At 46.3% G+C, this 26,794-nt stretch overlaps 1 protein-coding gene across 1 annotated transcript in view; it reads left to right on the top strand.

Moving 5' to 3' along the window:
* LOC119446566 (centrosomal protein of 104 kDa-like) overlaps nucleotides 1–26,794 on the top strand; it is a 54,196-nt gene that overhangs the window by 15,444 nt on the left and 11,958 nt on the right. Inside the window, exons 4-15 of the mRNA XM_049664910.1 lie at nucleotides 3,569–3,707; nucleotides 5,180–5,248; nucleotides 6,631–6,659; nucleotides 11,657–11,766; nucleotides 15,974–16,029; nucleotides 17,094–17,249; nucleotides 18,145–18,175; nucleotides 18,921–19,149; nucleotides 22,198–22,300; nucleotides 23,384–23,551; nucleotides 24,391–24,452; nucleotides 26,134–26,206. Of these exons, the coding sequence (XP_049520867.1) occupies nucleotides 3,569–3,707; nucleotides 5,180–5,248; nucleotides 6,631–6,659; nucleotides 11,657–11,766; nucleotides 15,974–16,029; nucleotides 17,094–17,249; nucleotides 18,145–18,175; nucleotides 18,921–19,149; nucleotides 22,198–22,300; nucleotides 23,384–23,551; nucleotides 24,391–24,452; nucleotides 26,134–26,206 (1,225 nt within the window). The remainder of the gene's footprint in view (nucleotides 1–3,568; nucleotides 3,708–5,179; nucleotides 5,249–6,630; nucleotides 6,660–11,656; nucleotides 11,767–15,973; nucleotides 16,030–17,093; nucleotides 17,250–18,144; nucleotides 18,176–18,920; nucleotides 19,150–22,197; nucleotides 22,301–23,383; nucleotides 23,552–24,390; nucleotides 24,453–26,133; nucleotides 26,207–26,794) is intronic.

Raw genomic sequence — 26,794 nt, 5'->3', positions numbered from 1 at the left:
GTACCGTCGCGGTTCCGGCATCAAGCGAGAGCGCGGTGGTGAACGCTGTGGCACATTTGCGATGAGGTGGCCTTCCGGTGGACCCGTGGCTGGCAGCGCCAGGGGTCGTCGACCTCCGCTCCCCCGTCAGTCGAGGGAGGAAGGGAAGCGAATCAGGAGGGAAGAGACAGGGGAAATAAAGTGAGAGAGAAAGAGAGATTCAGAGAGAGAGAGAGTGAAAGCCTAGCCGTGATTTTGCCAGCGTACGCGTTACGTGACCCTGCTGCTCTCGCGCTTGCTCGCCACGCCACGGACGTGATTCTTAATTTTATTACTTTTGTTGTTGGGTTGCGTCGGCGTCTCTCTGCGCTTGCGCCTGGATATCGGGCACTCGTTCGTGTCTGTTCCTTTTCCTGTTACTTTGTTTCACGCGACATGGCTTTTGTCTCTCCCTAGGCACTCCCTCCCCTCCCCCTCTTATCCCCCCACAGGGGTGGCTGACCTTTGCCGGCCTCCTCCCCCCCCCCCCCCCCAAAAAAAAAAAAAAGAAAGATGAAAAGATTTGAACGAGTCTGTCGGCACTTTTTAGACTGTAACGCTTACTAGAATATTTGATGAAACTGTTTACCAAAGATTAAATAGATAGCTGTTGCCGCCAAATTAATTAGCCTGCACAAAGTGCTGACTAATTGGGTCCGCCTATTTCGTACCACATGCCTGAGAATAATAATTACAGAAAATGTCTTCCTGGCGGCAGTTGATAATCTAGTTTTGCGAAAGGGACGTGATGCATAGAATAATTCATTTTCTTTGTGCTTGCCGTTTGATTCGTAGTAGTAAACATGACGAGCCGCGAAACCTATTGGAACAAAGCCTATCTTCCCAGCGCCTTCAAACATCAAATGAAAGCTGCATACTTATCGAGTCTAGAAGCGTAAAAAAAAGAAAAAAAAAAGAACCTGACATGGTGGCCCTGCGCTGCAAAAATTTAACGTGCAACGGCGTCTGTTCGTAACTATGATAACTACATACAAGTAACTCGGTAATCCTCTTCTACTTCCGCTGTTGTTGCCTAATAGTTTCGACATAGTATACTCTATTGCCATCTTTTAAGGAATAATTATAAGCAGGCGTTAGTATAACGAGATGATTATTTTAAAAAGGTCTGCGTTGTTTATGTATTATTTTATCTTATCAATTTATCTACACCCACGGACGCCCACACATGCATGCCAGGTCGCCAATCCAGGCAGACAATTCCAGATTTTCGATAAAGATAGCATCTTAATGCTTTTCTGGAAGGTTTGCCCTGCGGCATAATACCGGTGAACCATATCGCTTACTTTATGTTCTGTTCTGTGATATATCTGTTGCTGTGCGGAGCTGAGCTATCGAGGACATTGGCTACTCGCGCACTTTAGAAGTAGCTTATTGTTGCAGAAATGCGCTTGAAAGCACTTGCGTCAAGTATTTGCAGACGAGGGCGCAAGGACAAACGGAACTGTTGAATCAATTTTTTCGCAAAAATGACCTCATTGGTCTCAGTGGAAAAAATGAATTGGCCATGAATTGGCCATGTGTTGGCGAAGTAATCAGTGTGTTTTCAACGGGAAGACGCTGGGATAGGATTTATTCTATTACTCTTATTTAACTTATATCTTAACGATGTCGCGTATGTTAATTCCAGAGCAAAATTTATTATCTATGCAGATGACACAATCGTATTTTTTTCTGGAACAGATGTCGAGGAGTTAGTATCACTATGTAATGAAACAATGCAGTCACTACAGCACTGATCGGACTCAAATTGCGTGCAGAATAATGAAAAAAAAAAAACTAAAATAGTAATATTCAAGCCAAAAGAATAAATTAGTCCCTCCACACAAAGCAATCGTTTTGACGCTCGTAATATTGAAATTGTTGCCGGCTTTAAGTGTCTTGGAGTTATGTTTTTCTTATAATATGTTCTGGGAGAACCATATAAACCACTTGGTAACAAAACTAGCTCAAATCACGGGCACAGGATCGTGTCAAATATATGCTAATTTAATAACAGAACTAACTTGTCTATAGCTCACTGTTATATTCTTGTCTAAATTATTACCAACTTGCATGAAGCACAGGAACATATTCTAATTTGTAGCGAATTCACTTGATTCAAACAAAGATATGTCGGTCACATCTATAATGCAGCATAAGGGTCACCAAGCACCGAACATTTTTCAGTAGTCCCAGATAAGTAGCATACATAACGTTTATAGATATCGGTTAAGTGTAAAATTTAAACTAGAGACGCAAAAATATGTACGTAACCTTGATGGTCTAGCCCACTTAGAGCTAAATTCCCCACAAGACGTGGTGAGCCTTCGGTTTACGGATCAACTCGCCTGAATTCCAGCGAACAGTATCTGTGCTTTACATTTCCTGCGCTTCTTAACAGCTATCAAACTTACAACCTTGACATTTCAACAGCGGAGCTGTTTAAGCTCTTGGTTAGGCCTCGTAGTGCAAAAAAAAAACTGCGCCTGGCGATGACGTCACCGCGCGTTGCCTAGAAACCACATCGCGGAGCGGCATGTGCTATCGCCTCCTCTCCGTGCCGTGCACATGTTGCCGTGATATGGAACGTTAAGGAGAGGGAAGGAGAGCATGCGCGCGGCGCGCGCTATATGCTCGAGAGAGAGAGAAATTGTATTGGCACCAACGAGGCAACTCGCAGAGCTGCTGCCGATGAAGTCCGCGTTTCCCCGCGTTCGCGCGGAACGCGCGCGGTGTCCGTGACTGCAGCTGGCGCCTCTGGCGGCGGCTCGGCAGGTTTCGACCAGCCACACCCCGGCAAGTGTGGAGGCGCAGCTTGGCCGTGACGTAACTGGGGAGATAAAGCTCGGAGCCGCCGCGACCGCGGCAGAACTTTCGTTGACTCTGTGGCGAGTACATGTAGCCTTGACATGGGACGACCAAAGGGGATCCGGACATCTGAAGGAGAAGCCGCTTATCTTGAAGCACGTCGCGCGGCCAAGCGAGAATCTGCGCTTCGGCGGCAAGCCGATTCGGAATACCGTGCCTATATAGCAGCACTTAGCATTTCCTAGCAAAACTTAGCCAAGCCTAGTAAAACCTGGAAGAAGCTAGGTCGATCACCAGCTCCGCTGTTTACTCCAGCCTTGCACCACTAGTGCAAGCTGCCCACATTTTCTTGCTTATGAGTATTTAGAGCTATGTGAAATGTATACTGTATCTTGATTATTAGATGTTTGCAATGTTACCTTAAGATGAAATTTTATATTTTACCTATTACTCTTTTTTAATGCTACGTCTTGCGGCTTGTGTGTGCTGATTTTGTGATGATTGTGTGCGTTGTGTCATGCTTCTGCCAAAATGCATGTAATGAGGGGCCGAGGACTCTTGAAGCTGCATAAGTGCAGCTTTTATCAGCAGCTCAACCATGAGCCTGTATATTGTGACAAATAAACTTCACTTCATTTCATTTCAATAATATGCTTTCATTTTTCTCTTCCCCGTGGAGATACCGCGCCTTTTCGAACCAGCTTCTTTTCCCCCATTTGTTTTTTCTTACACGTTGTTACAGCGAAGTCTCCCTGGCGGACAACTTGCACTCAGAATACAAGTCACGGGAGCTGAAGTCCGTGCTGGTGGACGCCATTGGAGACTTTGTCAAGTTTTTGATCCACGCGAACCACGTGAACAAGTACAACGTCTACAACCAGGTACGTATGCTCAGAAGTTGATAAAATGATAAGATGTTCCACTGCTGAACAACAGAGCACAGGTTTGATTCCCGACTCTCGTGGCCGCATTTTGTGCCGATGGTACTATCGAATGTCAAGAAATCCGTGTGTCAAGATTTCGGACCACGTCAGCTGATCCACGATTGACGAACATTATTTCTGAAACCTCCTCAGTCCTTGCAACGGCTTCTGTGATTGCCCAGGTGTATGATATTCACACGCTATTGCAATGAGGCGTGTTTGCGTGCCAGTCAGAGGTTCATTAAAGAAATAATAAAACTGTGTAGGAGAGATATACTAAACAAGCCATAAAAATAATCATCGACAGTTGTCTTCACCTCACATATTTTCCGGCGACAACTAAACACAGAGACAAACGTCATAAACCACGACCTCTATATTTAGCCTTCGAGGCGCATTGTCACCATCGTCGCCGTCGTGATGTCCCGAGTAAAGTCCAAGCGCGAGGAGAGCGAATGGACCGCACGCCATGTGTTGGTTGCCACGTGATCCGCCGCGGGTGGAAACGAGAATGCTAGTAGCTTATTGTGCGCAGTCTTCCTGCGCTTCAAATGTTGGAGGTGGCGTGCTGGAGACCACCCTTCTCCACGGCCGGTCTAGGGGAGGAGAGCGTGCGTCTCCTTTTCTAGTCCGGCCTTGGCTGCGCGCCGCGCGGCATATGTTCGACGTCGTCTGCTGCATTTGACAGGACGAATGGCTAGCAAGCAAGGGTGAGCCTAGAAGTCTGGTAGCCTCATGAGCGCTGCCTTCCCGTGCGCTTGGCATTGTGGGTAACTTTATCTGAGTTTTGGAGACGCGTCAGAAACGGTGTAGCGAGCGGCTGCACGAAACGCTCGCTTTGGGATGAGCACGCACTCTCCCTGGTGTCCGTTCTCCTTACCACGCCAGCGTCGCGACAGCGAGTGCTCTCACTCATCGAGATACATCTGTTCATGTTTGTCTTTGGGCGCGTGACACCGTGCTTGTTTGGTTTGTGAGTGAATGTTTACTGCAGTTTACAACGCCCATGAAAGTACGAATCTCACTTCCCACAACTGTTTTAATACTTCGATATAGGTTGCGATAATTAGCCTTTTGAGCAAAACTGCGATGTTTTGTTTTATTTCACCATGTCCTGAAAAAAAAAAGTAAAACCACTTTGGTTCTCCATGGACGCTGGCGGGGCATTTTTTCCTCGCCTAAGAAAATGCTTGTACATGGTTTTACCTGTTCTCCTCTCGGGCAGCCAGTTGCGAGCACTGCGACGAGCTCCAGGAGTCTTTCATATAACGAATTTGGTGCAAACGTTATGCAAACGTGCTTACTGTCGCTCGTATAGGCAAGCGGAAGACGGGCACCGGCATTGCAGCCGTTGCATAACAGTACATCGACATTGCGTTTTCAACACATGAAATTAAACCCTGGTTGCTACTTCACTTTTTTTTTTCCAGGTCGGAATTGTTGCGTTAAACGTCATCGGGGACGACGTGCAAGGACTAGACGGTTCTGAAGAAGATGAAGTGAGTAAGACATTTCTTGGTAATGCAAACTTGATGGATTCGTAAGACGACACTCCTGTCTCTAGTATCTGATCAAAGATCAGCACACAGCGAGATAGCCCTGGGTGGAAGTGGTGCCATTCATCTTTTACTATACTGACAAAAAACTTTTTCATTTTGGCCCTGAATCGAAAGCTAGAGTTGGGGAGCATTCGCACACATATTAATGCGTTACTTCGTCAAGTAGTTTGGTAGAGTTAGTGGTTTCGGTTTCTTGAATCAGCGAAGCCCCCCCCCCCCCCCCCCCCCCCCCCATGCGACAATCTCACATTAGCCAAAACGAGGTAGAGAGAGACGAACAAATAGGTCAAATATAGGTATACACGACGTTTTAATGTAAGCCTTGTAATAAGTGAGATGTTGAAGTTTTCTCTTTCCTGGCTTTAACGCGAATGAGACTTGGGAGCTATATTCAAGAGCACGCTGTCACTCGCACGCATTTTGCCTCCGTAGCCTTCTCTTCATTGCCACAGAAAGTTGTCCGTGAGTGCAGACGTTTCGTATATAGTGCAGCGTGTAGTGATAGCGGGTAGTTATGGCCACACCTTGACCAATCACGACTAATTTCTCTTTTCCGTTGACACATTGACTTGCTTTTCCCTAAATCCATCGGCGTAGGATACAAGAAACAACGGGTCATACAAGTGACGTATCTTTGTAAGCTTCTTCAGAATGTTCGCTAAGATTAAGCCGACAAACTTTGGGCTGCTCCAAATTTCCTGTACTGCGAGGTTTCGTTTGATCTCCTTGGACCTCTGCGTCCTCTAATTTCTTAGAAAGACGTGCAACTTCCGTTTTGACGCCTTGCCATCCTGCGCTCTTGAACTTCAATGAAGATCAGGAAATGCATTTATTTCGGCTTTGAAAGGAGTCCTACTAAGGGCACCGACATCCAACTCAAATTCGTGTAACTACTAATGAGAGAGACCACTCTCAGTGCTTTTGCTTGGTGTCATATTGATGCACTGTAGGAAGAAATGTGCACAAACACTTCAAAATTTAACCAAAGTCCTACAGGATGCAGCTTGGCACATAATTTAAGATTGCAGCTCGCGGTTTCATATCCACAGAATATATTACCGAGCGCGAAATGAAGACGAAAACAGCGTTTGTGTTGTACGCGTGTTTATAACCCTATGTTCGTCTTCATTTCGCGATCATTATTCTTTTGTATGTGCGTCAGACAATGCTGTTTTCTACGAGTATTCAACTTTGCGAGCTTATTGTTGAGAAAAGTAAGCTGTTTGTAGCGGGTGAGTGCCAAAATGAAGTGCGGTTTTATGCAGCGAAAGTGATCATTTTTTTGCACTCTCACTGTTACATGCTGCCCTCGTCTGAAAAAGAAAACCACGTGGCAAACCATCATCAAGAGGTGAGTGGGAAACACGTTGAGCAACTGGAATTGTAACGCGCCAAGCATACATGCGATGGCTGCATCTGGTGCGCACCAAAATGCTTTACTTAAGCTCGTCGTCATCACTCAATGTGACGACGTTCATCTACGGCCGAGATCGCAGGCTCAGTGCCTGACCGAGGTCACTGCATTTATTATGAGGCATTTGCAGAAGAAGCTAGCACATCCTGGTATATGCGCAGGTAAAGGGACGATAGGGACGACATTATCCTTCGTAATTGCCACACATCACGTTGCTCTTATTGCGCAAGACGGTGACAATTCATTTCATTAACTGGTTGCAGCCATCCGCACACGCAGTTCCTATCTTTCCCCACGCTTGTAGCATTGCGAAATATCATATCACCTCATCTGAGACTCCCTTGCGCAACCAGCACACTGTCACGTTGTTCCTGCGTCACTGACCGTCCATTGCCGCAGAAGCTGCGGCTTTTCAGTCCTCGTGTGTCACCGAAGTTTCGATCGGTTGACGGACATGTGGCCGGGTGTGCCGTCAGGTTCCTAGCCCCCATGTGCAGAGCACAAAACACTCGCCACCTAATTGACAGCGCAGTTGCGCGCTAGGGAAGTTCCGTTGAACTCTCGTTTCGTGACGTTTGTTTTTTCGTCTCTGTGCTTGTCTCGCACCAGCAGAGGCATGTGGAAACACTGCAAAACACTCGGCGCCCGCATTACGGTCGAAGTGAACGGAGCTGTGCTTGTTCTTTATATTGCTGCCTTCCTATTGCCTTATCTAATGGGTTTTCTGTTAACGAGCAGGCGCGAGTGGAATAATCATACCACGCCCAATGGTAACGGAAACCACGTACGTCAGCGTTCGGCACAGTGCGACGCTAGTGCACGCTTGACGGGTCATTCGCTTTTCGAAGATGAATAACAAAGGTGTGCGCACGGAAACATTAGTTTTAAATCGATAATGCTGTAGCTTACTTTTATCATGTTTGTATATGGCTGCGTGGCCTTGGTGGGATTGAAATATAGAGGTAGTTGGGTGGTTTTTACTTCAACATACGATGCAGATCTGTGTATCTTTTTGGAAATTCTATCAAATCCATGATCTATTTGTGTAATTACAAGGAGACTAGAAGGGTAGTCTCGCTTTTCTTTCTTTCTTTCTTTCTTTCTTTCTTTCTTTCTTTCTTTCTTTCTTTCTTTCTTTCTTTCTTTCTTTCTTTCTTTCTTTCTTTCTTTCTTTCTTTCTTTCTTTCTTTCTTTCTTCAGTGCATAGTTTAGTTTCTTTTGCGTAACGCGCTGATAACCCGTTACCTGAACATTCGGCGTTACCTATACATAGGCGTGACCGCCACTAGATATTTTCACATGCTTGTAGCATTTACGCAGCTTCTACATAGCTTACATTTGTAGCTGTTGATTGCAGATCTGTGTTTAGCCTCTTTCGAAAATTTGTTGCAAATTCGCCGACGCGTGGCTGCAACTAACGCCATATCTACCGCGACAAGCAGGACTTCTTCTTTCAGGGGTTTTTATGTGGCAAAAGAAGTTGGGTGATTAAGTTTGACCCGGATTAAGTTTGAACTACCTGGGGCTCTTTAGCGAGCACACGGGCGTTTTTTGCATTTCGCTTCCATCGAAATGCGGCCGCCGCGGCCGGGTTTCGATCCCGTGACCTCGTGCTCAGCCTTAGCTAACTGAGCCACTGCGGCGGGTGACAAGTAGGACGAGCAACAAAGTGAAGACATAATATTACTTATCAGCACAGCGAAGCCTGTCGTGGCTACAGAAATGCTACCTGAAACCTCGAAGCACACTTGTATCTCCCTTTACTTTGTTTCAATGTCTCGGAATTATTTCTGTGCCCCTTTTGCACCAGAGAGTTTTTTGTTTGGTCAGGTAAGATGAGATTCGTCACTGGCCATTTTTTTTTCTTTCCTTTTCTGATAGCAAGATTTTGCTACGTTGATAAGCGCGCAGAAAGAAGAAAGATCAGAGACTGTCGGCATGTTTCCTAAGCTTCAATTAACGTTGGACCGGTCGTGTTAGCTACAGACGGGTTTAGCCTCGCGATCGAGGCTGGTAGGTGCTGCTTCTGAGCATCTCTTCCATTGTTAATGACTCATGTCATCACACTTTTAGCAAACCAGAGTTTCTTATGAACGCAAGAAGTGACTCGGTCTTGCGGGCTATGACGCGCCTTTCTGAAAACACAAGGTGCTGCAAACATGCCCGCGGATAGAGTTCAGTCTGTATATTCTCAAGAAGAATGTCCCTTTCGGTACCGTAGCTTGGCCACAACAACGACGACAACGAAGAAAAAAAAAAGGTTTTTCGCAATTTCAGTTACAGAGGCGTTAATCTCATGCAGATTGGAGCCGTAAAATTTCCGCAGGAAAAGTTATTGATTAAAAGTGCTTTTCCGGACTATGCAAGGACACAGGAGGATAATCAAAGCTGCTTACATACTGAAGCCAAGAAGAAACGGATGGACAAGTAATACTAGAGGCACACAGTCCCGTCTATCACGCATCGATAGATTTGTTACTCATTCTCTCCTGATGCACGATAAGTGTGGAATACGTTACCGAGTGCTCTTGTTGACGAATATAACGTTCATGTTTTTTTAACTCACTTTACATACGCCTATCTGCATTGTATAACTCAGTAAGCATACCGAAAATAAAGCGTGGGCAAATAAATAGGCATATAAATTTTAAACATTGTCGCCGGCTACTGTCCGAGCATATCGAACGTCCTGCACCAATCTCATTTCCATGTCATTAAATGTGAGGAAAGCTCTCACAAAAAGGACTGCAACGCCAACGAAACGCGTGTCAAAGACAACGCCTGCAACGCCTTCTCAATCTATAAAAGTAGAATCCCGTCGGGTAGGGTTAAGATTAGGGGTGTGGGAATAGTGATTTTTGAGACCAAATCTAATACGAATCGAATAGAGCCAGAAGCGAATCGAATCGAATATCAAATACTTTCCGAGTAATGAACAGACTTTATCACAGTTAATATAAACTGATGTTAACATCACAGTTTTCTTAAAGTTACACAGTTTCCGTCATTACGTAGTACGTTACGAAGCATTGTTAATTAAAAGTACAAATGGAGCATTAGAAGCAAACAAGTAGTTTCTGCGCATGTACAGGGCTCTTCAGAGAGCGCGAATGATCGCTGTAAAGACTGTAAGGTATGGCTATCTAAGTGACGTAGTCTGCTCCACTACGCAAGTTCTCATGTTTTATGTCTATACTATGCCAGCGGGGTGATAATTTACGACACTTTTGCTCCAATTTTATGTTTATTTGGGCCTAGTTGACGACGTTCTGAAGTATTCGAAAAGTATTTAGAAAAATATTCGTATTTACGAATAGAGACTATTGGATTCGAAGACTGAATCGAAGAAGATAATATTCTATTCATTATTCGAATGTTTTGAATATTCCCACACATCTACTTAGATACGGAAAGTTCCGCCTAAACAAAGGCTTGAGACAAAGGGTATGTTGGTAGTTCATGTTTAAAATAGGGAGAACAGCGCGAGATGCAGGGACAAACGAAGAAAGACACACACTGCGCTGTCTTCTAACTTTCTTTTGTTGTAAGACAGCGCTGTGGGTGTCTTCATGTGTTTGCACCTGCCTGTCGCGCTGTTCTCATTTTAAAGTTCTTAGAAGACAGCACTGTGTGTGTGTCTTTCTTCGTTTGTCCCTGCCTCTCGCGCTGTTCTCATTTCAAACATGAACTACCAACATGCACAAGTGTCTACTCTTCATTGTTTTCCCGCCTAATAAATTTGCCTAATAAATCGCCTAATCCGCCTGATAAATCGGGGCCAAATTCACAAGGCTTTCTGGTTCGTAAGCGAACTTTTCCACTGGTTTGCCGCTTTCGCTCATAATATGTCAGGCCTAGCATTCCTGTGCTGGAAATATTATTGGACATAATATTAATACCAATTACCGGCTATATTACAACAAGGCTGCACCAGTCATCAGCCAACCTCCTCCTCCTCCTCCTCCTCCTCCTCCTCCTCCTCCTCCTCCTCCTCCTCCTCCTCTCCTCCTCTTCCTCCTCCTCCTCCTCCTTCTGCTCACTATTGGCTGAAATTCGCTCTTATGAACAATTCTAGGGTCAGAGCTCCCGGTAAACACGGGCGCCGCTTTCAGTTACACCCGCCTCAAGCCCTGTCTTCTTGATAACCTATCTATTAGCGTATACGGGGACAAATTTAAGGACTCTGACGTAAGCTCTGAGGGCTGTTTTTTCAGCGTTCGTCCACTTCTGTGTTCAGGGTATCGGAAACAATTGGAGACAAATCTTCACACGTTTCACCTACTGCGACAGGTGGCGGCAGGGGATACTCTACTTCAGCAACCTGAGCAGCACCCCTTTTCCCTCACTTTTCCCCGCGTTAAAGGGAAGGAGCGTTGTATGGATAATGGTCCTCCCGAGCGCCGTCTTCCAAATTTGGGCCCGTATTCGAAAGGTTTTCGTTCGTAACTGCTTTTGCTCTTGGCCGGACAGCTGCGCTGTAATAAGATGTGCGACATCATGTTATTGGCTGAAATATGCTTTTACAAACAGATTTAGGGTAAGAAAATTTTCTGAATATGGGCCGTTTATGCTAGATCAATTTATATTTATACGTGTTGCACTAGGCAATGGCAATTGAAAGACACACACAAGGAATGGAACCGAGCGCTCGTACGTTGATATGTCTGTACACTTTCTCTCTCTCCCTCCCTTCTTTCTCTCCCCCCACCTCATTCCCTCCGCACGCTCACACACGCACGCACGCACGCACGCACGCACGCACGCACGCACGCACGCACGCACGCACGCACGCACGCACGCACGCACGCACGCACGCACGCACGCACGCACGCACGCACGCACACGTTTCTGCGCTAATTCAGCACAAAGTTGAGCCATGTTTGGCAGTGAGTTGTAACGGTGCCCGTTGTATGCCGCCTGTGACCCCAACGCAGGAACGAGGAGATCTCGCCCATGGACGACCTCGCCTTCGACATGTACGTGGACACCGAGGTGGCGCAGATACTGCGAAAGCTTGAGGCCAAGAAAAGGGACGCCATTGCCGGTGAGCAGTTGGCGCCGCACCTTGTCGCGCGCTCGACGGGGAGCCGCCGGTTGAAGGCGACACTGAAGAGGAGCACTAAATCAGTTTAGACTGATAAAACATTCTTGCAAAACTCTAATTTGTTAATTTCATGGTAAGGGGGGACAACGAAGGCTGAAGTGTAATTTTCTGAATGTCGCACTGAAGCCTTAGCATCGGTACGTCAGTTTGACACCAGCGATTCCAAAGCAATCTCTTTTTTTTCGTATTTGAGCCGTTGTGGCTCACTAAAATTGCTGAAAAATTGCTAAGTATAGCCTTGTTTAGAAGTCAATGTCGGCCCATCTCTACCAATAAATAACTATACTACTACTACTACTACTACTACTACTACTACTACTACTACTACTACTACTACTACTACTACTACTACTAATAATAATAATAATAATAATAATAATAATAATAAGCTATCGAGGCCCGGGCAGATGCTGTCACAATGTATGACATCACGATAGGCTGGTGCGGGAGCTGCAACCTGCAAGACGGCGCCGCCACCCGTGTCTTTCCTTCTTCCGTATTTCTCGGTCTATCAAGACCAGAAAAACATCACTCTTGGCAAGAGTGACTGTTTTTCTTTTTTATTGCGGAAGGGTAATTTACAAATACAGCTTAAATTGAATATCCTCTTTAATGCCCCTTTAAAGTTCGCTTCTCCGAGGTACTTGCCGTACCGCGCCCTGAAGGCCCGTCGAAAGACTCGCGAGCCAAAACGTTGACCACTCCGGGGGTGAGTGGAGAAAGGGTCGAGTGCGGACCCCACGTGTCGCTGTCCTTGAGGTCGGCACAAGGCGCGACGACGACGAAGTCACAGACGTGTCCATAGCGGTCGGGGACACGAGCAGAACGAGAAAGGGTGCGCACCCTCGCCGCTCAACCATATCTTAAGGGGGCGGGTTTGACACGAGGTGCACGCGCTGCGCAAGATACGATACAGATGACGGATGTCGAAGCTCCGCAATCCAACGCCTGAGTGCCAGGGCCTTGAGCCTAGCCGTTCTCCTAGGGCGCGATCTTGTACGCGTTCCAAAATGGAACGGAGGCGTTCCGTTCCATCGAGTCGCACACGATTGGCCAATTTCAACCGCGACGTTCAAATTGACCAATCGTGTGCGGCTCGATGGAACGGAACGCCTCCGTTCCATTTTGGAACGCGTACAAGATCGCGCCCCTAATCTCTTAAGCTAGAATTGTTTGTAAGAGCAAATGCTAGCCAATCCTGACACTGTACATGTTATCAGCGAAATGTCATCAGTGTGGCCAATGGCAGACCACACTTACGAACCAAAAACTTAGTGAATTCGGCCCCTTATGCCTTAGGTAGCATACGAGGACTTAATGACCAATTGCCTACTCCTGAGGTCACGTGCTGGGTGATGCCTGTAGTTTATTGAAGTGTTCACATCCGCCGCCGTGGCGACGAGGGGCACTGACTAATACTTACAGAGCTGCTTTTAGAGCATTATCACTACAGGGACCGAATTCACAGAAAGTCTTACGCTAGAATTGTTCGTAAGAGAAACTTTTAGCCAATATCGATGCTGGATGTATTACCTAAGGTGGCCGGCCAATGGTAAAGAACACTTACGAACTAAAAGCTTCGTGAATTCTAGCCCAGGTGTTTAAATACCAAAGAAAGTACGTGTGGGACCTTCGCGTATATATAGCTCAGCTGGTAGAACATCGTACGCGTCATTCGGTCGTTTTTTATTTATTATTTTTATTTCGGTTCGCAGAATACACTGCGATGGGAGGAAAGTTGAGCTAAAGGCTAAAGGTTGTGGGTTCGGCTTCCATCGGCGGCAAAGTTGTCTTTTCTTCCACTTTCAATTCTCTTTTACTTCATTAATTATACGAAGGCTATCGTAAATTTGACTATACACAAGTCCATTTTCCAAGCCTTCGATGTCTTGAAGGCGCAGAAGCGCCTTCTTCGGGAGTTGCGTATCAATTAATTCTCCGCCTTCAAAAAACCGTTGTGTTAATTATGATATTTGGTTGTGTTGTCCGTGAAGCTTTGGACACGACGCAGAGAATGAACTAGACTTTTGCAGCATTATGAAAAAAAAAAAAGAAATCTCCAATAATCATCTATCCCCTGTCTGCTTTTTCGAACCTCAAGCACTGCTCGACCTGGTGACACTGCACAGTGACTGGATGGAGTGCTGAATCGCATGTTAGAGTTACTCCGGGAGCATATGCATACAGCTACTCTAGCAGAGTCTTGTTGACAGCACCCCCCTGCTGGGCATCACGTGACCACTCGGGCATCGCGTAAAACTGTCTGGAACCAGGCGCATTATGTTTTGGAAGTGCCATGCTGTTGCCAACAGTGACACGCGCCATTTTGTTTTCCCCTCGCCTATACTTCGTACGCGACGAGAGGCTCCGAGGCAAATCACCCGTTACGAGGGAATGACCAGCTAACGGGTTTCTTATGCTAATCGCGGATATCTAATTTCCTGGAAGCAAGAAAAGTTGTAACGAGGTCAAAAAGAAAAAAAAATGAAAGACGTAGAAAAAGGGAGTTCTTCTTGCGCAACGCCCGAAACCATTACGGCGCCTTCACCTGCGGTGGAATGGTTCCCACGGCGCGCATGTTTTGTTTATTTAGCTCGTTAGCACTCATTCTTACGACCGCACTGCAGGGTAACAAAAAAAAAATGTTGGTGTCACACCTGCACTACATCACCAGAAAAGCGAGCATTAACAGCAAGAGAAAAACAAAAGCTAACGGCTTCGGCCCTTGCGACGCTGACTCACATAAGTAATATTATGGTCTTCTTTTTTTCCCCCTCGTTTTCTGCTTCGTACGCAGCGTTCGCTGACTGCTTCCGAGAATGAGTCCAGGAATTATAATGGCCGCGCGTTGTTCGCTGGAGTCAATGAAGGGTGCCGCCCCTCAATTTCGGTTAAAGTGAAAAGCGGGAAGCAGTGCGCGCTGTGAGCGACTCCATCGACCTTGCCGCACACGTGCGCTCGCGCGTCGAACGCGGACACAACGGGCCGCGTACAGCACGCTCCGCGAAACGCAAAGCGGCCTCATAAACAGGAGTGATAAAGCGAACTGTCCTCCCCATCCGCTTCCGATCGTGACGTCGTCGGAGCTTATGGCATGACGACGTGTCCGGCATGCAAAGCGGCGATGCACTCGTCCCCCCCCCCCTTTTTGTTTTCTTCTTCTTTTCCTTTCCTTTCTTTCTCTGTGTTCGCTCGATTTTTCCGGCGCCTGCACAGCTGCACCAGAGCCGACGACTCACGTGGTAACTGCTCAGATCAAACAATAACGTGTGCTCCAACCATAGAGTTTCCTGCAATGGCTCCAACGGACAATTTTCTCTCGTAAGGTTAAAAGCTGACTACAATATGAAATGAGGCAGAATTTTCTTCCTGATAAGTCTGTCATCAGCATTGCCCTCGGTATGATTTCTATGTCCCGGGTTTCATCTTTTTTTTTTTCGTTCGTAAGTGCTCTTTTCTATTGGCTCCCCGCCTTCGATAATAATACGCCCAGGATCAGGATTGGCTGGAATTTTCTCTTACGAACAAGTCTAGCGTAAGAGCTTTTTTTGTGAATACGAGCCCTGCGGCCGAATGCAGTGAATAGGGGCCCATGATCTGTACTCACTGGAAATTGTTTCACTACAACTGCTAGTAAGAACAAATACCAGTCAACTGCGACGTTGGGGATGTTATTATCCTAGGTGGCAGGCGAATGGCCAACAGCACGAGCTAAAATATTCACAGAAATATTTTACTATACAATTGTTCGTTAGTAAAATTGCAGCCAATTACGATGCTGGAATTATTATAGACGAATGCAGCCAGTCAATGGAAAAGAGCACTTACGAACGAAATGCCTTGTGCCCTAGGTTCTCTGGGACCTTTTGCGACTGGCGTTATTAAAAAGCTGCTTTAACAACGGTCAGCTTAGTCACAAGTGAAGTGTCAAGCATCGCCGTCATACATATCCCAAATGTCGCCGAATTAATCTGTGCGATAACGGTCATATCAAATTAACACGAAATGGCGCGGTTTCAGGCAATGACCGCAGTTGAAATCAACGCGTGTTGCTTAATCCGGTACTGTTTTATTAAAATGTGGTTTTTTTCCTTACTGTGCGCACAGCACTTATCTCGTCTATCTCCTTCTCTATGTTCATTCGCAGAAGAAAGGTTCGTGTTTGCGAAGAAACTGAAAAACGCAGTCGTGGAGCTTCAAAAGGTGAGAAAAGGCCTTTACATTAGCATAATGTAAGGATTCCTTTCACGCAATGCTCTTCCTTTCTTATCGTTCACCGTACATGGTCGGCTGATTGTGAAGATAACGTATACGTGGAGTACCACTCGGATCACTGGTGAAGCACAAGAAGGAACAGCGTTAGAATAGAATAGTTGCGTTATACCCAGCCTAATCTCTGATACTATCGCCGCTACAAGCTGGCCTTCGATATCTAGAGAGAACTGAGATTATTATAGTGTGGGCCATATACGGGCATGTTTTTCTGAAAAAAAAAAAACGGAGAAGCTTAATGCTGAGGTTGCCTGAAATAAATGACGGGTAACCTGCACTTTGTTCCCACTTCTTGCTTTGTTTGACGAACGCCTTTATGGCATTGCTTTCGCCTCGGCGCACACTCGTCGTTGCTTAATTTTTTTTTTGCATAACGTTTAGGATGGTAGAAGCAAACCTTATCTTACTTTGCGGTCTAATAACCTCAGAGATACAAGGCACGTTTCCTCTCTCTAATGTATATCTCATGATTTTTTTTATATAAGGCAGAGGTCTAAAATCTGCGTTCTGTGTTTACCGTGTACTGTAAAACCGTCAACAGCAAATACGAAAATTTTCGTGGTTAGATTTTGGACCTTAGGACTTGCTTGTAATTGCCTCAGGATTATGGCAAAAATAAAGCTTTCGCGTGCATGCATGCGTGCATGCATAAACACGCACGCACGCATGTACACAGAGTAACAACTAAAGGGCTAAGGTCTATAAACGTCGCCTGATTATGTGAACCAGCGAAGCATATGCTATTGTTAGAGCTTGCTTACTTGAGAACTCTGCCTTAGTGGGTACTCTACCCATTGAACGGCCGGCACCTACTCTTATACTAGTGTCAACTTTAAGGAAAGCCATCATTTGTTCCTGAAAAAAGAATGTGCCTAAAAAGGCCCCCGCTCATTGTTACTCTGTAGCCTAGCGCAAGATTGTGTGAGTATGAGAAAACGTGAACGCCTGCTGCGGTAGAATTTCCTGCTGCGTTAAAACAGCATCCCTCGCGCCAGGTGGGCGAGAAGCTGGGCAAGATGGTGATCGAGAAGCAGATGGCCGTCGAGATGGAGGACTTTGACCGGGCGCGCCAGAAGAAGCAGCACATCGAGGAGTACCGCCTGAACGCCTACGAGCACCTGCGGCTGCCCGAGCTCATGGAGATGGAAGGGGTGAGCGCAGTACCGATGGCTCGCATTGGGGCCCGCTTGGCGCGGCGCGTGCCTGCCGCCAGTATCGCGACAGCCGCATCAGAACGAGGCCACTTTGTGCCTCCTGCTCGCCTGACGCACGCTGGAGAAAAGGGAAGTATAGCTCGCACGAAAGTTCGAACAGTTGAAGCTCAATGTGTTACAGCTCGCATCCTGTGGGTACGCCCCAATGTAAGGCCGCATTGCAGGCGGATGACTCGGAGAAACAGCTCTAAGCATCCCTACCGACGCGTTTTGCAATGCATATTAGCCGGGACCACGGTATACGAGTATTACCCTGTGTCCCAGCTGCAGTTAGCAAAGCTGTTCAACGAAAAATAAAACTACTTTAAAGAACGCGTTGCGAGATACAATTATAAGACCTACGGTGTTCGGTCGTTCGACCTCATGATGACCGAATGCTGTATAGGTCTTAAAATTATATATTAAAAAACACGTGGAAGATACAATTTTTTTTTAGTTTTACAGCTTGGCTAACGTTAGATGGGACACTCTATGTATTGTATAATGCTGGCGAAGCTGTGAGGTAAGGTTGGTTAACGGGCTACCGCTTCGCTAGCCTGTGCTATCGACAATTATATTGCGAGAACTTATATCGACAACTTAGATTGCGCAGTGTTCGCTGAAAGTATATGTGCAACTGTGGAGGTGAGACTTACCGAAACTCCTGAAGTACTGTGGACACTCAGTCTCCAGACCTGCGATGAGCGAGGTCGCAATTACCACGTCTGAATACGGGGCATGAAAAATGTTATGAAGTGAATTCGCGCGAATAGGAAAGCAAAAGAAAACGTATGTTGAGATTTTCATGCGCACATTCAGGCTTTCTTTACGTGCTCTGCTGTTTCTTTTTCAGTACAACCCCGAGCGGGACTCGGCACTTCCAGGTACGTTTACGCAAGGCCTAACAATGCCTGTATATTCTGGCTGAATAGACGTCATTTAATGTGCGGTACTGCCCCGTGTGTTTATGACTGACGTGGCGATTCCTTGCTTGACGTAGCGTTCTGGCAGTCTTTCCCATGTTAAGAATGTGCCAGATCCCGTTTTCGCAACATTGTGTATCCTGGCAAGACCGAAACTATTCACATTGCTTACGCACTAACACGTATATGCTTGACCCCTTCAACAAAGTTGTTTCCACGAGCGGCTTAAGTAATCGGCTTGCCTGCCTAGATGCGAAATAACTACGTATGCAGGCCACTTTCTCCGACCTCTCACATAACTCGTAGTAAACCACGACCTTGTGGAATGCTAAGTTGAGTTTGTCAAAGCAACTATAATGCTTGAGAGAGGAGGCAATTGTAGTGATGTTAACACGTGCTCATCTATGCGAAGGCACATATAAATGAGATATTATGTGGTTCGATCCATATGTATCCCATTTTTGTATCCATTCAGAGGTTCGTAAACCTCTGGGGAAAAAAAAAGCTCCGAAATTCATTATATGGCGCGTGTTATTTTCGTCAGGATACATTAAATATCTACTTGTCGCATCTCCAAGGCTCTCAATGACAACGTCGTCTCATGTAAACATACAAACGGGATTGAATTTCGCCACTTCACAGGTTTATCAGAAACAATCGAACTCACTTGCTGTCGAACTTGTCTGCTCAACTAATCGCGCCGCAGGGCCTGTGCCCCCTCCTGAGAAAGTGGGCAAAGGCCTGCATGTGAGCATGGACCCGCAGCTGGAAGGGTCAGGGCCGGGTCGCAACGTGGGGCCCACCGAACAGCGCGTGGTGTCTCAGCAGCAGCAACAGCAGCAACAACAACAGTCGGCGCCCCGACCGACTGCTACCAAGGCTCCCAAGAACTCGTACCTTGCACTCGAGAACCGGCTTGTGGCTGGAGCGCGCAAGTACGTACACGGCCGCTGGCCCATGCTATACTACGCCGATTGTGCGAGACACTGACGCGGTAATAGGGCGACCAATGGGAAGGCGCCGCCAGCTGTCGTCACTAAGCGTCACTAAACGCTGCCTTGTGAAACGTATAAGCCGAAGAACCTTCAAGTTGAAAGCATATTGAGTAGAATTCTTCATGCAGAGGCACTAACGACTTATACTGCGTGCACTTCATAAATGTATGTTGCTTCAATAGACCCTTTTCATAAATCACAAGCGCACATCTCTGCACTACCCATTTTCCCGACTAATGGTGGCAATGGTCATCTTCAAATGAAGGCGGAAGCGCTGGCTGCACATGCTGGGGCTTGCCTCTTGCTCGTGGTTTCACCACGAGAGCCACGTCTACACGTTCCGCGTCACAATACAAGCAAACTGTACTTGTACGCGTTGTTTGCAAAAATTTCTATGCCGCCATTAGTTGGGTAAAGCGCCTCGCAAGAAAGCTGGGTGGAGAAATTGTACTTAAGGGCTAGCTATAGGCGAGGAACCCTCCGCCTTGCGTCGATCACGTGTTTTAGCGCGATAGCGTTAAGGGCCTCATGTCGCAGAAAATCCGGCGTCGGCGTCGGTGTCCCCGTGGATGTGGGCGTCAGTGGCGGAAAAAATCGTCTTCAACCACCCCGGCCGCCCAGGCCTCCGCGTGGCGCAAGGTGTTAGCGAAAGAGAAAAGAATCCCGAACCACCCCAACCGCGCAGGCCCTCCACGTGGTTTTGGTGAACAAAAATTAAGATTCTCACAGTGAAATCCGTAAGAAAAATGGTAAAGTACGACTTTACCATTCGGCGTCGGATTCGACGTCGGATTGTTTACCATTCGAATGTACGAGAAAAAATAATTCTCTTACGAGGAAATTCAAACACAAACCCCTTTTACAACATTTCTACCATATCAACCCGGTGCGCTCGGTTAATTTACTTGCGAAAATGCTTCGCCTGCCTAATACGTTTTGGACACGTGCGCGCGTCGGGGCAATAGCAAACAATATATAAAATATTAAAAAAAAAGGTGCTAGGGCCTTCACATTTCAATATAAGACGACTTATATTGTCCCTGGAAAAACGCCTTCCCAGCAATGCATTTCTGTTTAAAAGTGAAGCCGACTTTAAGGCGATCGGTGTAAGCTTGGTCTTTGTAAGCTGGCTTTCTCACGTTCTGTGTTGCGGTGAAGCTCACTGAAACAAAAAATGTGACAGTTTCGCCATAAGGGCGAAGCAATGAATCCCATAGCAACACAGCAATGTCATACGAAGTAAGGTGAGCGGCTTTGGTAGCAATATGAATTGTAGTAAACATGAGCTGATTAAGTAAGCAGGTGTGCTGCGGCGTAAGTAGACCGACATGGAGACATGAAGAGAGACTCGATGACCACGAGAAGGCGCGTGTGAAACGGTGGCGTTGATGAGAAGCGCTTCCCGTGGACAGCGCGTGCGAAGAGACACACCTGCAGCGCTGCACTGCCGATCCGGGCAGCATTGCATGTGTAGCGTGCGTTGGAAAATGTGGCCCGACTATTACTTACTGAATGAACAAGCGTGGTGTGAGCGCGCACAAACAAACATGAATAGATCACACTGAATGACTGCACACAACGACTGTCAAAACGCTGGCAGCAAGCGCATACGCCGCAACGAGCGAAGGTACGTGCGGTCTATCACTTCAACGGAAACTGAGCGGCAAATGCACAACGCATACAAAGGTCAGAGCCGTGTGGAGATAAGAGACGGTGCGGGCGAGCGACGAGCGCGGTTGTTGGCAGAGTAGAAGTGCGCCCCCCCCCCCCCCCCCCCCCCCGCTCCCTCCGGCGCTGGCTTCCCGCTTCCTTGCTTGCGCGTGGGAGATTGAGTGCGTTCGCTCGCCGTGATAGCGCGCGTCCCCGCACGCTTCCGCTCGGGCATACGGCGCGCGGCGAAGATTTTATCTATACGGAACCTCGCGGCGACGGCGACGGCAGAAATCCGGTTGAAGTGTCCATATAATTGCTATCGCAATAAAATGCGATGTGAACGGGGCCCGATAACGCTATCGCGCTCCACTCTAAAAGGCGAAGCTTAAGCGTCCTCCCATTTTTGAAGGGCTTGGAATTATGCAGCCTGAGTTCATTTTAATAATTGAGTAGGGTGGCTTGGTATTCGCTCATGCAAGATAATTAAATTTTTAGAGAGATAGAAGAGATGGAAGGCAGGGAGATTAACCAGACGCACGTTTTGTTTGCTAACCTGCACTGGGGAAATGGGGATGTAGGAACGAAGAGAGAGAGAGCACAGTTTCGCGCACATTTGAAGGTGCGCGCCGAGTCTACAAATGGCCTTCCTGGCTTTCTGTTCCATCTACGCGCATGACCATGGTCCAAGTATCTTCATTTACCAAAATGGCCTTGATTTCAGCCGATTTAATATACTGTCCGGATAGATTCACGCTCGACCTCGTGCTGGGGACAGCGACAGACACAAAATGTATTCAATGGATTCTTTTGTTCCACAACAGTCGCACATGGGCGTATTCCCCATTCGGATGTGGAACGAGTAGGCCTTTGTAAATGCCACGCCGATCCATAGGCGGCACAATATACTGATGGGCCCTTATACACAGGGCTTCCTCTCTACGTGACCACTGTCCGAGTTCGACATCCCCGCGGCAGTTTTTTCGTTATCAAGCCGATTACTGTGAATGAGGCAGCGTTCTTACGTAAGGGAAGTTCTGTGAATACTGGCAGCGAATCTTAGTCGTCACGTGGTCAGGCCTCCATATGGCTGCGAATTGCTTCTGCAAAGTTGTACGGCATACCACGTCGTTACTGGCAACTTACAATTAACCGTGTTTCCGCCAACAATCACGAGAGCCATTATCGCTTCTTTCCTATACCCTACAGTACAGTGCTTTTTACAGACCGTTAAAGCTGAATAGAACAGGAGCACGTCAGCAATAAATACTGTGCAGCGAGAAAAACAAATTGGAAGTTTTCTGTTTTTGTTCCTCTTCCGGAAACCTTCTGCTCCAGAGTGGAAAGCGAAGAAGACGGCAAAGAGTTGGTCTTGGGTCGGATGTCACTGAGGGACCGTCAAGAGGCAGCTCTTCCTATTGAAGTCTTTGGACTACGGCTGGTAAGCTTAGCTCTGCAGTGCTATATGCATACTTGCGCGTAGACAGAAACGGTAGTGATAGAACAAGTATTACGAATTATCATTTGCATGAAGAGATGTTCACTAATCCCAGTCACGTACGTGCGATTACACTTGCTGAACATCATATCAGTGTTTTATGCATGATACAAAGATGAGGTGAAACGATACACACTATTGCCGCACAATAATGCGCTGAAACGTCGGCATACTACTTGAAGGCAAAGATGGGCTAAAGACAGGTCAGCGCTTGTCCTGTGTACTTCTCTGTTTTGTGTTGCTGTTCCTTTTGCCCTGCTTTTACTATGAAGATCAACCAGCTCGTCCAGTTTTACACTATTACAGTTCATAAGGCTTCACCTTATCTCCGCCTCCAATTACATCTGACGACCTCACTTAAACATCTTGCTACTCTTAATGTGTGTAATGCATTGACTTCAAGTGTGCCAGAGACTTTGTAGAATGCCAACGTACAGTGTGTGTCGCAAAGCCTGTGCCCCCATCCCGAGAAATAGTGCACCGAGTTAAAGAAACAAAGATGGACTGTTTTGCGTGAACAGAATCAAGTACATATTGTTCATGGTCGAGTTCACATCAGCCAGCAACTTTCTGTTGATGACAATAAATTAATCACAAATAATTATCCAACTCATTTATTACGGTGAATCGATTGTCAAGGCGTAAAATATACACAATTAGAAGAAACATCTAACTGGTATACTTTAAGCGATATGCTAATTGCATGATAATTTTTTCCGGCTGCCACGCAATCACACAATGTCACACGTGACTCAGAGCGCTAGCTGCGACAAAGAAAGGATGCTGCAAACTGGTTCGGCCTGCTTTTTTTGTAAACTTGTTGCTGTGGGACGTAACTTATGCGAAAGATAATGCTAAGGTTGACTCTTACTCACGCGCTCTGCACTGGAGCTTCGTTCAAAGGTCTTCGCTCCAAATAGCCTGATGATGGCGTTGAAAGCATTTTCCGTCATTTCTCTAGCTTGCATACATTGCTACGGAAAATATACAGAAGTTGTCCGAAAGTAGACGTTGGCGTGTGCGCAGGTGCAGAAGCTGTACTCCAAGAACTTCATTCAGCGAGAGGAGGCCTTCAAGGAGATGCAGCGATTCCTGGAGCGGTACAACTCGCGCCGCAGCCGCCACTCGGCCGAGGACGTGCTCAAAGCCGTGACTTTTCTGCTTCAGAGAGGGGCCCGGGACAAGGTGCTCTCGGTGAGACACTCTCGCTACGAACGTGCCGGGAAAGCACGGAACCACGCAATGGCAACGTCACAGTTGCGCACGTTTACGCATGAGTTATATGGGCAAGGACTCGATCACTCGCGTATAAATGAAATAGACCGTTAACAGGGGCGTTAACGTTAAAAGGGGTTGCGTTAACGCCATCGCGTTGTCAGGGTACTGACGGGGCATGCGAGGCCCGCGCGCAGAGGGTTACAAGGCGTCCGGAGACACGAGCGACGCACAGTTCGCTTACTTGTAAAACCACAAAGTGTACACACCGTCCGCTACGCTCAACCGACCCTGCAGCGGAGCCAAGGTCTGCTGCGGAGCCAAGGCATCGTTCTGCCTCTCGCTGTTGCCATGAGCATTGCGCGTGCACAAGCTATACAGTGTTCTATACTCAGCAGCTGAAGGCTTACCACACCGTGATGCATACAGTGAACTGAGCGGGAGAGGTCAATAAATTTAAAGCTAAATATATTTAATCCTTTCATTGGGCCGGGTTATGTTGCCCTTATCAGACAAGGGTCGGAAGCTCCACTCCTTAGTTGACCAACACGGCTTCACCTGCTCTTATGGACTTCAACAACCCTAATCCTCTCGGTAATAGCTCCCGTTAGCCGGGAGAGATGACCTGAAATTACCCTGTATCGCGGTCCCCTAGCTGCATCTTCGTACGAATCTTGGTTAGCTTCCTGGTCGATAAACATAAACCTAGTAAGTTGGGCGAAACTGCCAATTTTACTGCTTTGGGCTGTGCCACGTGACGCACGAACGTGTGTTTCGTTCTGCTGGTTCCAGCTTATCTTATTGTTTCTCTTTTGCAGGTGTTTATACAGGCCTTGAATTTGATGCAGACATTGTTCACGCGGTTCACAATTGTCCAGCGGTGAGTGTGCCTCGTGATTTATTGACAAAACACGAAATCAAGGCCAAGAAACGAGAATTCATAAATATAGTGGATTCAAAATGGTTGTCTTGCTACTTTGTGCATTGATCATCAAAGGTATCATACCACTTCTCCTCAGGCGCGTTCCAGTGTACGCTCAGCTTTCTGTCTAACACTCATGAACGACTCAGCTGTTCCTGCTTGAAATATTTTATGCGTGAAAGAACACATGTCAATCTTTATTCTTCCATTGCTGCTCTTTCTATTGCTAATATATAACACATAACCAATTTATCCTAATGGAGCAGCTACCATGCGAGCGGAAATAAGCACGTATAGAGGTGTTGATCACATGCGTTGCAGCAGCACTAGCATAACCAAGGAAAACCTCAATCACATGAAGCCAACAAACGATGGAACCAAGGAAAGCATAGGGGAAATTAGTGTTTAATTAAAATGTAGAAGGTGATAAAGTATGAATTATTGACAGACTTTCAGTTCTTTCTTTTTTACACAAAGCTTACAATCAATGAGTGGGCCCATAACCATAGGCTAGGTTGGGTCCAAAAACAACTTTTTCCCAACCACATCTGTACAAAATGCAATATTCAGTCAGCTATCAAAGCAACAGTTGATCAATTCAACAACAATCAAATATACAATCAAATATGCGTTCTGTGCACGTACAGTACACACACTGAAAAAAAAAAACTGACGAAGGAAAATTAATATACATGCAAAAAATGCAATTATATATATATATATATATATATATATGTATATATATTTAAGATATATCTTAAATCTTTGTTTACGTCAGATACCCGTTAAGTGTTTCTAAATAGTGTTTTTCTGGTGTGTTAGCAAAATGAGGTGACATTTTTATTGCAAGAGGAATAGCGTTCTAGATTTTTATACCAGACAATTGTAATCGACGCCCACCGTATACATAATTACCGACAGGAATATTCAAATTACCGACTGATAGTTCCCTAGTACAACTAGAAGGCGCGCGAAACAACAAAACTTGAAAAAGATGGTTACGCATAATTGACAATACTGCGCACATTTGTAGCTGTTTTCAATTTCCGTAAGAGGTCGAATGGTAGAATCTGTGATCTGTAGAACAAAGGAGTGCTAGGTTTTATATGCTTAGAGTTAGTTATGATTCTCACAGCACGTTTTTTCCCCTCGCCTTACCGGGTACAGATAAGTTCAGGCAACGGCGGATTATCTTCGAACTATGAGGTTAGCTTTTTGTGCGTGCTGAAATTTTATTTCATCGTAGCGCCTTGCCAATCATGTGAATGGAAATATTTTCTGAACTGATGCTGCTGAAACAATTCTTGTGCTATTCTAGGAGTGTACGTTATTGTACGATATATTTGACCTTATAGAATTTACGTAGTATGGCTCCAATGCACACGGATCCAACATTATACTTTTACGTACTTTAGTAAAAGGCGACGACATTTCAACATCAGCCTTTGTTATTATTTCGGCTTACTCCTTTGGTTTCCTTAACGACAGCAGGAGCAAGGACAGAAATACACAGTTTCGCGTCTTTCTTCGTGTGCCAGTTTGTGTGAGGAAAATAACGAAGTAGACCAAAACGACGTCCTTGCAACCAGCGCCAACCGAACCCTTGTTGCGGCTGTACAATTTCTGTGTTTTGTTTCAGAATATCGAAAGGAGACGTGACCGTTGCTATAAACAAGACTGTACCGCGGATTCTCTACCGCACAGGTGACACCGTAAGTGCATCTCTATAGAATCCTGGATAAGTTGTGATAGTATAATAAAATATGCTTACCGAAAAAAGGGTGATGCATCTTATGCCTTGACTCCCCGCTCATCGCGTGAACTCCCCCATCGAGCTGTGGGAGAGACGGGGACAGGGACAAAATAAGGTACTGAAATCTCAACTGTGGGATCAATTCTAATAACGAATTGAGAAACCATATGAAATAATGTCTGGGCTTCTGGGAACGTTGCAGGAACCTGATTCTTGCAACGGATTCGTGTACACGAATCCGTTCCCAAATCTGTACATAAATACGATTCAGTCAGATTCTTGAGCACGAATCTGGCTGAAGCGCATTGGCGGGCAATGACACACAACCCAGCAGGCTTGTCAAGTGCACTGAGCTGGTGCGCTCAGACTTGCGTTTGCTGCTGGTTAGAGACGACTTGATTTGAGCATGCATCGCTAGATCGGTTCTTCGCCCTCTGCTCGGTATTTTTCATTGTAAAATTGGCTTTGACTGCTCCTTTTGACCAGCAGGAGTAGCATGCGGCAAGCGAGCTACAGAAGTTGCGAAGGTGCATAGCGAAGGTGTGCC

Source organism: Dermacentor silvarum, chromosome 3 (assembly GCF_013339745.2).
Source record: "Dermacentor silvarum isolate Dsil-2018 chromosome 3, BIME_Dsil_1.4, whole genome shotgun sequence".
NCBI classification, from domain to species: Eukaryota; Metazoa; Arthropoda; class Arachnida; order Ixodida; family Ixodidae; genus Dermacentor; species Dermacentor silvarum.
Note: the sequence above shows the minus strand (reverse complement) of the source record. Positions and strands in the feature narration are given on the sequence as shown.